At 29.4% G+C, this 14,998-nt stretch overlaps 1 protein-coding gene and 1 pseudogene across 1 annotated transcript; one reads left to right on the top strand and one right to left on the bottom strand.

The window, feature by feature from the left end:
* The window catches only part of LOC100166493, a 10,236-nt pseudogene extending 9,622 nt beyond the window's left edge, over positions 1 to 614 (bottom strand).
* A 7,737-nt stretch (positions 615 to 8,351) lies between these two features.
* Positions 8,352 to 14,891, top strand: LOC100159659 (RNA polymerase-associated protein CTR9 homolog). The gene is made up of 17 exons (XM_029485414.1): positions 8,352 to 8,393; positions 9,614 to 9,712; positions 9,786 to 10,025; positions 10,102 to 10,674; positions 10,734 to 10,853; positions 10,929 to 11,060; positions 11,123 to 11,301; positions 11,370 to 11,578; positions 11,641 to 11,822; positions 11,883 to 12,063; positions 12,651 to 12,799; positions 12,873 to 12,989; positions 13,062 to 13,207; positions 13,281 to 13,577; positions 14,012 to 14,159; positions 14,205 to 14,309; positions 14,565 to 14,891. The coding sequence occupies exons 1-17, from the start codon at positions 8,352 to 8,354 to the stop codon at positions 14,889 to 14,891; spliced, it is 3,246 nt and encodes a 1,081-aa protein (XP_029341274.1).
* Positions 14,892 to 14,998: the final 107 nt, after the last annotated feature.

Here is a 14,998-nt window from a genome sequence, read left to right as displayed (position 1 = left end):
ATAAAATAAAAAGGAAATAAAAATAATACAATACTTGAAGTATAACATTTTATATTTATACTGAATAAACATAATAAGATGGTAAATTATTTATCGAACAATTTAATAACTAATAGAAAACAACTCTATTATATAACTACGCACCTTTAATGTTTTATCCCACGAGCTCGTCATGATGCAATTGTAAGAAGGTGTTTCGATCTAATGACAATTGCTCACGGGTGCATCGTGAGTTGCCACTTGCATTGTTTGATTACTAGTTAAATCCCAGGAATTCACATGTTTGTTACAAGACGCCATGAAAACCTTTGTACCGTCACCGCTCCAGCAGACGTCCAGAATTGGCATGGACATCGCACGGTTTGGCCTCTCTGTCCGATTTCCCAACAATGTACCTAAGATGAACAGAAAATAATATCAACTCACTACATCGTTTTACGTTTTTATGTTCGTCTTACGATATTGTCCCAACCACCCGATATGAGATAGGTTTGCCGCATCGTGGCCGGACTGAACTCCAGTGCCGAAATGGTATGGCCGGGTGGCTGAGTGACTTCAAAATCATTATTAGAGTTTGCTGCCGCTGCCGCTGCTGATGCACTCTCAGTCGACATAGTCTAGAAACCCATGAAATACACGTCAGCTTGTAGAATAGCGAAATGCCTGGCGATAAATGAATATGATATATCAATCGACCTACCTCAGTAAGTTGTGGCCGATCGTGGTATCCGTGTTTACTACGTGTGTCGCGTGCCCGTGTGGATGTTACCTTCGGGACCTGATTCACACACTGGAGTAAGGGTATGAAATAACGTGGTCGTCAGCGACAGTAGAGCTGCGTTGGCTTATTTAAAAAAAAATACGCATTAGTGATAAGTGTCAAAACAGTGGCACGGACATTAAATATTCAAAATATCGCACTTGTCCGAACAACGAACTGGTCGAAAAACGACAATAGTTGAATGCCGTAAGGGTCAAGAGGGTGAAATACTGACGGAGGAATGCGGTCACGTGTGCGTATCCTACGAAGCTGATCGGAGCGGGAGCTCGGTAGGTACCGGCAAACCTGTTGCCGTCACCGCGTCGTCCCCACGCGTCCCTCCCGTCATAGGCGGCCGCACTGATTCAGCGTTCGATTGCCCTGTGGTCAACAAGGTTACTTGAGACAGTGGCGGGAAAAAATCATTTGAATTCAAATGGAAATTGCCCAGGACCGCGACAGCTGAATTTCCACTTTTATTTATTGCTGGGAAACGGGAATTTTTACGCGAAATCGGTTTTCGACGAAATCGATTTTGGTTTTTGGTGTAACTATGAGAAAAATTTACTTTATGTACATGAAATGTTACCTGAATGTTTATATGACGTTTTCTATACAGTATAACATTTTCAAAATGATTTGACTCATTTTGAGCTATGGAGATATCATATACCTAATATGAATACATTTTCGATGTGTATTACCTTTTTTAAATTAATATCTATATAACAATTTCCACTTTGTAAAATTACATTAAAAATTAATACAAGGTTCCTCGTACATTTTTCTTAGTGGTAATTAAAAAAAAAAGTTGAGTGTTAATTCACAATAATTTTTATGAAGTTTGAATTTTGATAAAATTGGTTAAAATCACAAAAATATGCTAATTATTTTGAGTTAATAATTCATAAAAATGTTAAAATTACAATTTGAAAAATAATACGAGATTTCTTATAAGTATTTCTACCTTAAACAAAAATGTTTATGGGCTTTTGGAGTTCATTTTTACGACATTGGATAGGTATTATTCACTCGATTTCTCATGGATCAATTTTCTTATTTTGTTGTAATTCAAAACGAATATTAAAATTAGATTGATTCGTCGTGTTGAAATATATGCTTCTTTATTTTTTCTTAGTCACCTTTTGAAATATTTTACAAACTCAAATACTCCTAACGAAGGGAAAACATTTTAAAACACCATTAGTCCCTACGTTGCAGGTATATACATTTTTATGTAGTAAATTGCACCCAGCAGCGACTATTATTTATAAGTTATATTATTTGTATGATGGCCATTAGCTTATATCTAGATGACACCACAAAGAAGTGACGATCACTGTTCTTCAACAATTATAATATATGTGTTTAAAAGGAACACGTATTTAGGTACATGTTCTTAAAAAAATCAACTCATTCATTTATAGTCATTTATTTGAATTTTTAAATATTAATATTGTATACATATAGATACACATAATTCACTTAAAAATAAAATTATCGTAAGAAAACGAGTACCAACAAGAGGACACAGATAACGTTCTTATACATTTATGTTTGATAACAGGTCAATTCACTCTAATATTAGAGCCAATAACACGAAATTGGAACTGATGGACGTACATTTTGGTATATCAGGTATGCGTCAGAGTTACTCGGAGACAACGTATGTAGGTACAACGTCTCTTAGGTATACTTACATATCTTTTGTTAAGGGCGTGTAAGGCGATCCCCTTTGCACCCATTCTGGTGGCCCATAGCCCTGGCCATGGGCGTCTCCAACACCAATATGGTTTGATCGCTGCACGCTGACGTGGCCGTCACCTGTGTCACCTATATTATGTCGCCGAATTCGTACTACCTGGGGGCACGGTGGCTCGTTTACCACTTCCAGCTTCCGTTCCATTATTATAAACGCATCAGTCTCGTACGCCTGAGGATTTAATTAAGTTGTTATTCATATTAAACAATAATCGGTAATCAACCGACATAATGTAACAGCGTGACGTATATCATATACAGGTAGAGACGTGATAAGTGGTCCTATGAAATTATAGAAGTAAAAATCGATAACATATGTATACACATACATACATGCATACACATAAAAATTTAAAATATTCAAAAAATAGACGTCGTCTTAATAATTGACGGTAAAAAAGGTTGGTTCTTATTTGAAAATAAGAAGTTGGTATGGCCAGGTTAGGATATCCCATAAATAGTACAACACGTCTTAAACTAAGCATTTACCAAATTTCAGAAACAGTCGTTCGGAATACTTATTTTTAGCTAATTTTATGCGTCATTGTAGGCAACTTTTTTGTATGACTTATCATCCAATATATATCTGGGAGTAAGCCCCACCCCACAAAAACCACCTTACTTACCCCTTGTATATTCAAATATAACAAATTATAAATGTACAAGAAAATTGAAAATATGTATTCATATTGACCTTTATTGATGAAACTACATAACTCAAATAACTTGAATTATTGAATAGAGGAAGGATACTCAGAAATATCGACTATAAAAGTTGTACGCACATACTATGTATATTATACGAAATGCACTCATGTCATGGTAAATTATTACCAACAAATATTTATTTACCTAACCTAATCTAATGTTTAATTCAAAATAATTTTAGATTTAAAAATACTTCAATTTCGTGCCGTAATGGTGACATTAATAAACAGTATCTTCCCTAAAAGATTTCATCTGTATCATAATTGTTTATATTATCTCACACGGCACACAGCATTTATCTCAGATGATGGAAAAAATGTATATTCCATGTTCCATTTTTATACGTGGAACCACATCACAAATAGATATTATGGTGGTACCTATACTCATTGCTTAAGACAAAATTTGTCAAATTCAAAACTGAAAAAAAAATAATTTTCTGTTTTATAATATACAGGTTAGTTGTATACACAGTAGTATTACACAAACTTTAATTTGATATTATCTAATGACAATAAAGTACTGGACAAAGTTTTTTAATAAAATAAAGGTAGGTTATTTGATTCCATCTCGAAAACAAAGCGTCCACGTCACCATGTAAAATCTGTGTGATTTTAAATGAAGTAAAATTTAGGTACCTATCTTATAAAATTTAAGATTGTTGTTATGCATGCTATAAGAAGTGATAGGTAGTTCTCATTAATTTTTTAAATCAAAGAGTGTCTCATCTGGGTATTTTTATATTTTCCTATGATCAAAAATATAAAATTAAAATGAATTTGTTTTTTATATTCATACAAAACTAATACAAATGTCAATGCATTAAATAAGTTTACAAACTACTTCTCAAAGAATCTATCATTATTCATTATATTGTTTCTAGCCACCGAAATTCAGAATTGTACACACTCTAGTAAAAACCTGCAAAAAAACAGCAATTGGTCATTGGATGGTGGGCGGGAGAGGCTTGATGTACGATGTCAGTATTTTTCAAACACTTCATCGCCACTGATTTAACGGTATCCCATTTACATATATATATGTGATCCGCTAAAATAGTATATAAAAATAAACAAAAATATGTAATAAAGTTTTAAGACAACCGTAGCGGTAGTGGTTGCATATTTTCTACAGTTTGGCAATCGGTTTTTTGGGTGACCATTTTGTTTGTCTATTATTTTAATTTGTACTACTTACACAATATTTGTTTATAATTAAAAAAAATGGTTTAAAATGTAATTAAGTGTAATTAAAAGTGCTACAAAAATTTTTCAATACGGGTAATTCCGTAATTATTATTATTATTGTAAGGACTTTTTCAGAATTTTTAAGTAGAATAGCACTAATTATATCTATTTTTTTTTTGTATATCAATCCCTATTCCCTAACTTTATAATAATATTATGTCTTTAAAAATAATACTATTTAATGGCACCTATAATCTAAAACCATAGGTATGTTTATACTGTTTTTAATATAATATTAGATTATTTATTCATTAAAATTAGTATTATTTGTAAATAGAACCATAGAATTGTATTATTTTTGAAGATATAATATTATTATAAAGTTATGTAATAAAATGTATAGAAGTTATATGTAAAACTTATACATCAACATGAATATTTTTTTTTTAATTACAACAACAAACCAAAAAACAACAACACATGAATGTAAAATGAATACATTCATTCCCCTGTTCAGAATTTAAAATTATAAAAATAATTATAATAGATAATAAGAATGTATTACACTTTCCCAATAGTATTTGAACCAGCTAAAATATAATATAGTTTGATAACTCAGATTATATGAATTGTAATATTTCATAATTTCATATAATAAGTGGTAATAACAACTGACAATTATCTTCATATTATTGTATTTAAAAAAAAGTTCTTTAAACATAATTCACGTTATGTACCTACCTAATACTTGAGTAATAAAATATTTGATTTAAAGAGTTGGACATTTCGCAATACCTATTTAGGCATTTTATCACAAATAATTAAGGTAAATAGATATTTAAATATTAAACCATTTATCTTTAAACTAAGTTTTAAAAATATTTTACAAATACAATTCAACAGCTGTTAAAAATATTTATTTTAGTTTTGAACATTAAAATGAAGATACATGCATTCAGTTATAGTCTTATAGATACATAAATGCTTAGACGTTCATAATTAAATAAATAAGGTCATTGGTAAAAATACATTTTTAACTTACTATTTAGTAAATACAAAGTTTACTTACCTACGACAAATGTTGAACATTTATATTAAATGCTGATTTATTATGCATGCACAAATTTGTATAGGTTTCATTGCTATACTCAATAATCCATCTAAAAATGTCTTGCTTAAAAAAAAAATATGAGCTATAAACATTACTTTCACATTCAATCAACTTAAACATTTTATTAATGGAGTAATACACTATATAATATATAACACAATGAAATTAATTTAAAATTATAATCCATAGGTGGTATTATACTATTAATTGCACTGTCTATTGTAATAATTATTCTTAATCAATAATTACAGAAATCTTGTTTTTTATAAAATATCAGTACTATACTTCGTGTGAACCTAAATTAGAAACATATTTGATGATGAATACGCATATGTAGATTAATTCTAAATACGCGCATAACATTCAAATTCGATTTAACAATTTGCAAGCGATGTATATTTTAAATTTGACCAAGCGTAGTTGAACATAGGTGCCAAAACGAAGGTTATATGCGGCCGGTCAATGTTGGCTAGCCTGTAGTGCTACGCCAGTGTCGTATGATTAGCCGGTGTCTGAGTCATAGTTGATGCGCTTTCTTATGTCTCTTGCAACGAACAACATCCGACGGTGACGTTGTTTTACTTAGGCGGTCTTTTTATTATCCAAAAAGTTTTTTCGCATTGTTTTGTTTTATCTGCCAACTGTCGAGCTCTTCATTTAAGTGCAGTTTCCACGCTCTTGTTTGTACGACAAAAAGTTTTTGCCATCATTCTGTATTTCTGTGCTGTACGAAGTTGCACGTGCGCGTTTGTCGCGACGACGGTCGGTGACCAAGTCTGTGCTGCCATTTGCGATCGAAGTCAAATTCACGTACGCGTCCACTTCACCCGTTTCGACGAGTATAAGTGTTTTCGTGTCTACTTAGGTACGTGTTAGATTGTCATTTACCATATTTTGTTTTGTACGTAAGTATTATTATAATTAAATGTACTGTATGCCTATGTATTTGTCAGTACTCCTCATTAGTAATAGGTATCAAAGGATATTTATTAAGATATTTCAATTCATTATGCAATAAGTTATGAGCAATTGAATTAAACGCGTGACGTCATTGGGCCCAGCTCATCTTAAAAAGAGATGTATTTGAATTTTTATTTTATATTGAAATGGCCAAGACGCGCTGTTTAACAAAAAATTATTTTAAAGATTTATTCGTCTTAAACACAAAATATCACACATGTACAAATAAAATAAATTCCACATTTTTTTTGTTTTCGATAAATTCTTTCAATTTTACTTGGTAGTCTTCCATGATAAATTTTTAATCTCAATTTAATTAAAATCTATAAACATCAAAAATATTTTATCATAAAATAAAATGTAAGTCACATGTTTAAATTTTAAACGAGATACCTACATCAACATTTTTAATAAATCATGATAAAAAGGGGCAGTTCTCATTCAAAAAGATTAAATTTGTATCTCTACAAAGTATTCTGCCACAAGACACTTTTTAAAAGGCATACAAACTCATAGTACATACATAGTATTAGAAAATAACACTATGGTTTTAAAATACACTTAACCCGCCGTTGGTCGTGTCTATGGATTTATTTAATTAACTAACACAAATCGGCAACTACAAAATTAGTAATTTATAAATTCAATAACATACATAATATACATAATTACAATTTGTAAAAATTATAGAAGAGAAAAAAAAACTATAAAATATTACAGCATTCTAGTTGTTATTTATATACAGATATATCAAATGGTAAACGCTACTCGATATTTTTCCTTTACAAGAAAAATCTATGAATCATAAATAAGTTTTGTTATTAAGTATTTATGACAAAGAAAACGTTACGAAAAATCAGTCAGGAACAAAAACGTGTATGCAGCCCAAACACATATTTATGTTAGAAAAGATAATACTCATCATACGACCGACTACAGGTTAAAAATACCAAAAATCATTGGTCACTAAAATATTATGTCTAAGGGACCATTATTTTATGTAATAATGATTCATTACATTAATTACATTAATTATTCATGCGATCCAGCACTATTTTATATTTAACAATAATTTATACAAATGTGTACAATATTACCATGAATAGGTAAATAATTTGTACAGGTAAATAAATATTTAAAATATTTACATAAGAACAAATAGAATATTTCTGTACCTAGGAATAATATTAAGATATTTTTTTTTCATATTTTTAGTGAAACAAAAGCTAATGCATAAGTGTAATATTAATATTAAAACATGCCTTAAAATTAAAATTGACATTTAACCTTAAATACATATGTCATACATCAATGGTCAAGTTTTCAATATATACAGATCTATAATAAACAGCCAAACTTTAAGCCAAACCAATAAATTATCATTTTTTATATATCATTAAAAATCAATTTATATAAAATTTATCTATTCATATTATTTACTCATTTAAAAAAATTCAAATTCAAATTCAAATTTTTAAATGTTTAAGTTTAAAACTTCTTAGGTTATACCCCGTTGGATAAATAGCAAATACTACTCCTACGATTAAAACCATGGTTGTAGATAGTGTATAACATTATCTATGCCCATCTATTGCTATTGTTTATTTATTTATTGTTCTGTCACTATTGTAAAGTTGGTAATGACCACAGATTTGCCAATGTCCCCCAGTTGATTTTTGAGGTGTTTATAGTTTCTTAATTTTTATGCTATCAGTCTTTCGGAAACCAATTTATTATAGACAATAGGTATTTTTGTATGTTTTTGCTTAAATTGAGCGTACAATGATTAAGTTACATTAATTTAAATTGTTGTTACTTTAATTGTTTTTTTTTTCTTGCTTAGAACACGATCTATCGTTTCAAGATGGTCAACCCAATCGAAATACCGCTAAAGGACTCAGACGAGGTATGTAATATTATTACCTAAGACTTTATGTATTGCTCAGTTATACAAATCCAAATATAATTTTAAATTTTATGAATTTGGTTCTATAGTTCTGTGCTATAATTTACTTTTTAGTGGATTATATAATAAATATTATTGGTTGTCATATTTAAAATTAAAAAAAAAAAAACACTTAATATCTTAATTCAATATGGTAAAAAAAAAACAATTTATTAAAATATAAAACATATTTGTATTATAATATAATTTTCATTTGTAATAAATATGTGAGTTATAAATTTTTTTTAATAATTGTTTCTTAGAAATATTATTATAACATTATTTTGGTTAAAGTACCATAGTAATGTTATAATAATATCTCTAAGAAACAGTTATTAACAACATTTTATAACTCGCACATTTGTTACAAATGAAAATTATATTATAATACTAATATGTTTTATTTTAGTAGGTATATGAATTTCTAGAATTACACTTTGTGTTGCAAAATTTATCAGATTCATAGCGTTTATATTTGTTTGTTTTTTAATGGTCCATACAAGTGCATCGATAATTAAATTGGGAAAAGTTAGGAAACCGTCTTGCAAAAAGCCTGTTGAAAATTATCATGGTTTTGATAATATTAATTTATAAATAAATTATTACCTGAGAGTAAGACACTAAGAACACTTTGTACTTATTTATCAGTTTACAGAAATGTCCATTTCCATTTCCATTATTTTTTTTGCTTGTAATACAATATAGTAGGTAAAATATAACAATTAATATTCCATCAATATTACCTGTAACATGCAGTTGCCAGTTGGTATCATAAAAATGCTAAATCCTAACTGATCAAAATTATTGAAATATTGATTGATGAATGATTGGTTTCTGGTACTTGGATCGTTTTGATATGGGACAAGAAACCTACATAAAACTTCCATGTTATAATTGTTATGTGTTATTTTACAGAAAGGGGTAAAATCCATCTGGACACAATTAACCACCACCGCTGTAGTGTGTGGGGACCTTTAATATTCTTAGAGATAAATGTATGGTTTCCAAAAATTATAAAATGTTATTAAAAATTATTATGTTTTATTAATATATATAATTATATAAAAATAAAGAATTGTTAAGTAATAAAATAACTGTATAAATTGTAAAAGAAAAAATTGTTTATTTGCCTATAAAATGTTGAATAATTCTAATTCAAAATTCAAATTTATTTTTTTTAGGTTATTGAAATACAAGTCGATAAATTGCCAGAGTACAATGAAGTACTTAGTATTTTAAAGTCTGAAAATTCAAATCTACATATATGGGTCAATTTAGCTGTATGTATTGCTTAATAACTTAACTGATTTGAACATGAATATTGAATAATTTTTTTCTTATTACAAATTTTAGTTGGAGTATTACAAAAGAGGCAATTCAGATGCTTTGGTTACATTGTTGGATTCATCGCTTAGAAATGCCAATTTTGAATATAAGGATAGCGATAAAGATCAAATGAGAGCTCTAGACATGTTAGGAGCACACTATGTACAAATAGCTAATCGAGAAAGAAATAAAGATAAACGCTGTGCACTTTTTACCATGGCCACAAAATTTTATACAACAGCAGATAAAATTATTATGTACGATACGGTAAGAATGTGGTTATAATTTGTATCTTGTATTTTAATGTTTTCAAAATGTAATTGAATGTTTTCTAATTGTATAGGATCATTTGTTGGGTCGTGCTTTTTTTTGCTTATTAGAAGGTAATAAAATTGAACAAGCAGATGCTCAGTTCAAATTTGTATTGAATCAATCACCTAATAATATACTAGCTCAATTAGGCAAAGCTTTTATTGCATTCAACAAAAAGGACTACAAAAGAGCTCTATTCTATTATAAAAAAGTATTGTGCTCTAACCCTCAATGTCCTGTTGACGTTCGAGTGGGTATGGCACATTGTTTTTTGAAACTAGGAAACACAGAAAAAGCACAGTTAGCATTTGAACGTGCCATGCAGTTAGACTCCAAGTGTGTTAGTGCATTAGTGGGTCTTGCCATCATGAAGTTGAATGGTGAAAATCCTGGTGACATTAAATTAGGTGTAAATCTGCTGTCCAAAGCATATAATATTGATTCATTCAACCCAATGGTGTTAAATCATTTGTCTAACCACTTTTTCTTTAAAAAAGATTATAAAAAGTGTGAATTTTTCGCTAGAACTGCCTTAGAAAACACAGAGAATGAAGTTATGAGAGCTGAAAGTTGTTATCAAATAGCTAGAAATTTTCATGCGCAGGTAATATTGTTTATTTTTTTGGTAATGCTGTTATATAATTTTAATGATACAATTTTTAGAATAATTATGACCAAGCATTTCAATATTATTATCAAGCAGTCCAGTTTACACCGGTTACATTTGTACTCCCTCTTTATGGCCTTGGTCAAATGTATATTCATGTAGGCGATAAGGAAAATGTAATACTTATTCATAACATTTTTTATTTACATCAATATATATTTGAATGCATTTTGTTTTTTAAATTAATTTAGGCGGCTCAGTGCTTTGAAAAAGTGCTTAAAGCTCATCCAGAAAATTATGAATCACTGAAAAGTCTTGCTTCATTGTATGCTGATTCAAAAAATCAACAGAAACAAGATATTGCAAAAAGTCATTTAAAAAAAGTATGTAATTTAAAAATAAAAAAATTAAATGTTAAAAATTAATTTCTATTTAATAACGTTAGGTAACAGAACTTGTCCCAGATGATGTAGAAGCTTGGATAGAATTAGCTCAAATATTACAGCAATCAGATTTACAAGCATCATTATCTGCATATGGTAAAGCTATGATTTTAATGCGCAACAGTGTTAATAATTACATTCCGCCTGAAATACTGAACAATGTGGCTGCATTAAATTATGGGTATAAATTTATGTCAAATCTAAACATATTATAAACATAAAAATGTAATTAACTATTTATAATTAAAGACTTAAAAATATGGATGAAGCTCGTTCTAATCTTGAAGAATCTTTGAGTGTGTCAAAGAAAATGGCTGAAGCTGATCCACAGTATTATAACTCTATTACTGTTACAACTACTTACAATTTGGCAAGGATTTTTGAAGTGCAATACCAGTTTCAGAAGGCAGAACAATTTTACAAAGACATTCTCAAGGAGCATCCTAATTATATTGATTGTATACAAACTATTTGATTTACTTTTATGGTATGATTGTTATTATAGTCTATAAACTTACAGGTTATTTACGTTTGGGTTGTATAGCTAGAGATCGTAACCAAATTTATGAAGCTTCTGATTGGTTTAAAGAAGCATTGCGTGTAGACAATGATCATGCTGATGCCTGGTTACTACTTGGAAACTTGCATTTAACCAAAAAAGAATGGGGTCCTGGGCAAAAAAAATTTGAACGTGTGCTGAAGGTAAGTCAAAATAAAGCTTGTACATTATAATCTAAATATTATAATTTTGATTGTCTTCAGAACCCATCAACATTAAATGATTCATATTCGTTAATTGCTCTGGGAAATATTTGGTTGCAAACTCTACACCAACCATCTAGAAATAAGAACCAGGAAAAACGACATCAAGATTTGGCATTACATTTTTTTACTAAAGTATTAAAAAATGATCCAAGCAACATTTGGGCAGCTAATGGAATTGGTTAGTGATTATATGTGTAAATATGTTAGTTACTAGGATCTTATTGAGTTTTATTTGGGCTATGATTACACAAAAATATTGGTACTTATGAGTTATTGCGACTACCTTCTATAATATGGAATTTTTTGGCTAGGGACTAATATTAAATATTAATATTACATTTACAAATATAAATTTGTAATAAAAAAATCTGACAAACTTGCAACAGCGTACCCTATGGTCGGGAGGTTAGGGGTTATATCTCCCCTCCGCCATTATCCGGTAAATCCCATGATGTGTCTTTGGTATAACCACCACAATTTGTATAAATATATTATTAGTTATAAAAATCACCCATCCAAATTGAAAACTATGGACATGCCACTTTGAGCATGCAGTATTTTATTAAAAAAAGTCAAAAAATATAATTTTAAATTTGTTCTTGTCTATAAATGTATTGCCAAATTAAACTAAAATCAATTTTTGAATATATACATTTCTTTAAGGAGATTTTTCTTTATAGATTTTATACTAAATACTGAATGGTAAGGATATACTGGCTTATAATTCTTCCAAAAATAAATTTTATTTTAAATTTGTTTATTAAGGTTGTGTGATGGCACATAGAAATTATATAAATGAGGCAAGAGATATATTTGATCAAGTAAGAGAGGCTACTACTGATTTTTGTGACGTCTGGTTAAATATTGCACATATACACATGGAACAAAAAATGTATATTAGTGCTATTCAAATAGTATGTTGGAATTATTAAGACTAAAATTCAAATATTAAGCGTGACTTCATATTTATGTAATATTATGTTATAGTATAAAAATTGTATAAAGAAGTTTTTTAAACATGATAATGTTGAAGTACTTCAATATCTTGGGCAAGCATACTTTAGAGCAGGAAAGTTTAAAGAAGCAAAAGCAGTGTTTTCAAAAGTGGGTAACCATAATTGTTTATTATATTATTATAAACTAATGCAGTCACATACATTTTTTATTTGGTGTTAGGCTCAAAGGGTTGCTCCTCACGATGCAGTTATAATGTACAATATTGCTTTTGTCCTACAAAAACTAGCAAATCAAATACTCAAAGATGAAAAATCAATATTGAAAGATATACTGAAAGCTGTACATGAACTTGGATTATCACATAAGTAAATTTACTGGTTTAATAAATATTATCATGAAGTATTGTATTATTATTTATTAATATGTATTGTTTTTCAGATATTTCCAATATTTATCTGTTCGTGGTGGTCATAAACAATATGATGTTGGTTTGGCTGTTATTGAAGCTAAACAGTGTCAAGATTTACTGTCTCAATCCCAATACCATGTAGCACGAGCACGTAAGATGGATAATGATATGCGTGAAATGCGGCGTAAACAGGAAGAGGAACGAGAATCATTGCGTGTCCAACAGATTGAAGAGCAGACTAAAGAATTACAAAAACAAGAAGAACAAAGAAAAGAAATGTTGTTAAAACGCCAAGAATATAGAGAAAAAACAAAGAATGCAATAGTGTTTGACCCTGTTTTAGAAAAACCTAAGGTTAAAGGGAAACGTCTTGAAAACTATGGTTCAAATACTGGTGGAAGCGTTGCATCTGAACCATGTCCAGGTGGCAATAAAAATTGTAGGCCTTCAAAGTCTAACAAATCGAGAAAAAGGTAATACATTTAATGCATTAGTTTTTATTCCATTAATTATTTATGAATGGTTAATGATTATATTATATTATTTTGTTCTGTCTATCTCCAAATAAACTATTAAGTTATGAATTTAAGCATACACTACGTCAGAATTAAATAAAACTCAAATACTACTATATATTTACTTTAAAAAGTACTAATTTTATATTGTTGCCAAGTACAGAACTAAATAAAGTAAACATCTAGTAGTTTTTGGATTCATATTAAAAAATATGTTCATTATAATTGTATTATTTATTATTTTAATTCAGTGGTGTTACTGGCGGTGATAAAGAAAAGAAAAAATTTGGAGGATCTAAACAGAGGAGAGATAGTGTTGCATCAAAAGGATCTGGTGCAACCGATAAAATTTCATCAAAGAAAGGACGTTCAGTAAGTTTTTTATTTAATTTTGTACATAAACAAAACAGTTTAATAGCTAAAATATTTTGTGTTTAGTCTACAAGTAATAAAAAGGGACCCATGTTATCATCCAAACAGAAACTTAGAGTTGTTTCCAGAGCAACTATATCTACTAGTGAGGATGATAGTAGCGGCGGTGAAGTAAAAAAACTAATTTGTGGACAGTTAGTATAATACTTTCTTATAATTATAGATTATTAAAGCTTTAACATATTTGTTATACCTAATATTTAAATATATTTTTTCAGTAGTTCAAAGAACACTAGATCACGTTCAAGGTAAGTGCTTTAAGTTTGTTACATGATATATTATATTGATATAATTTGTAAAAATCACATACCTATTATGTTATTATGATTTTCTACATCACCACAACAATTAATTTTTAGCTCTGAGTCTCGTTCACGTTCCGGTAGCCGTAAAACCAGAAGTCCATCAAGATCTCGGTCTGGTTCATGTAGGTATAGATCAAAGCCTAAAAGTGTTTCACGCAGTCGTTCAAGATCTAGATCACATTCTGGTAGTAAATCTCGATCTCAAATCCATTCACATTCTGGCAATCGATCTCATTCAGAAAGTTATTTGCCTTCACAACGTCATTCAAGATCTAATAGCCGATCTAGGTCTCGCTCAGCATCTGGTACCAAAAGGCGCTCACAATCACGTAGTAAATCTAAGTCAGCATCAAGATTAACAGCCCGAACAAAATCTGATAGTCGTTAAGTTTCTAATTCACCAGCTTGTTCAAGAAATACATCTGCATCCAATTCGCATTCCAAATCCGGCAGCAGATCTCCTTATAGATCTATATAAATATAGATTTTTATGGT

Source organism: Acyrthosiphon pisum, chromosome X (genome assembly GCF_005508785.2).
Source record: "Acyrthosiphon pisum isolate AL4f chromosome X, pea_aphid_22Mar2018_4r6ur, whole genome shotgun sequence".
Classification (NCBI taxonomy): domain Eukaryota; kingdom Metazoa; phylum Arthropoda; class Insecta; order Hemiptera; family Aphididae; genus Acyrthosiphon; species Acyrthosiphon pisum.
This window is presented reverse-complemented; position numbering and strand designations above follow the sequence as displayed.

What these genes read in the sequence shown, in the direction of transcription:
- LOC100159659 (XM_029485414.1), top strand. Translation starts at nt 8,352, where the DNA reads ATGGTCAACCCAATCGAAATACCGCTAAAGGACTCAGACGAG. An exon ending in CAAAAGCAGTGTTTTCAAAA is followed by an intron (nt 12,990 to 13,061) that starts GTGGGTAACCAT and finishes ATTTGGTGTTAG; the next exon opens with GCTCAAAGGGTTGCTCCTCA. An exon ending in ATGATAGTAGCGGCGGTGAA is followed by an intron (nt 14,310 to 14,564) that starts GTAAAAAAACTA and finishes TTTAGCTCTGAG; the next exon opens with TCTCGTTCACGTTCCGGTAG.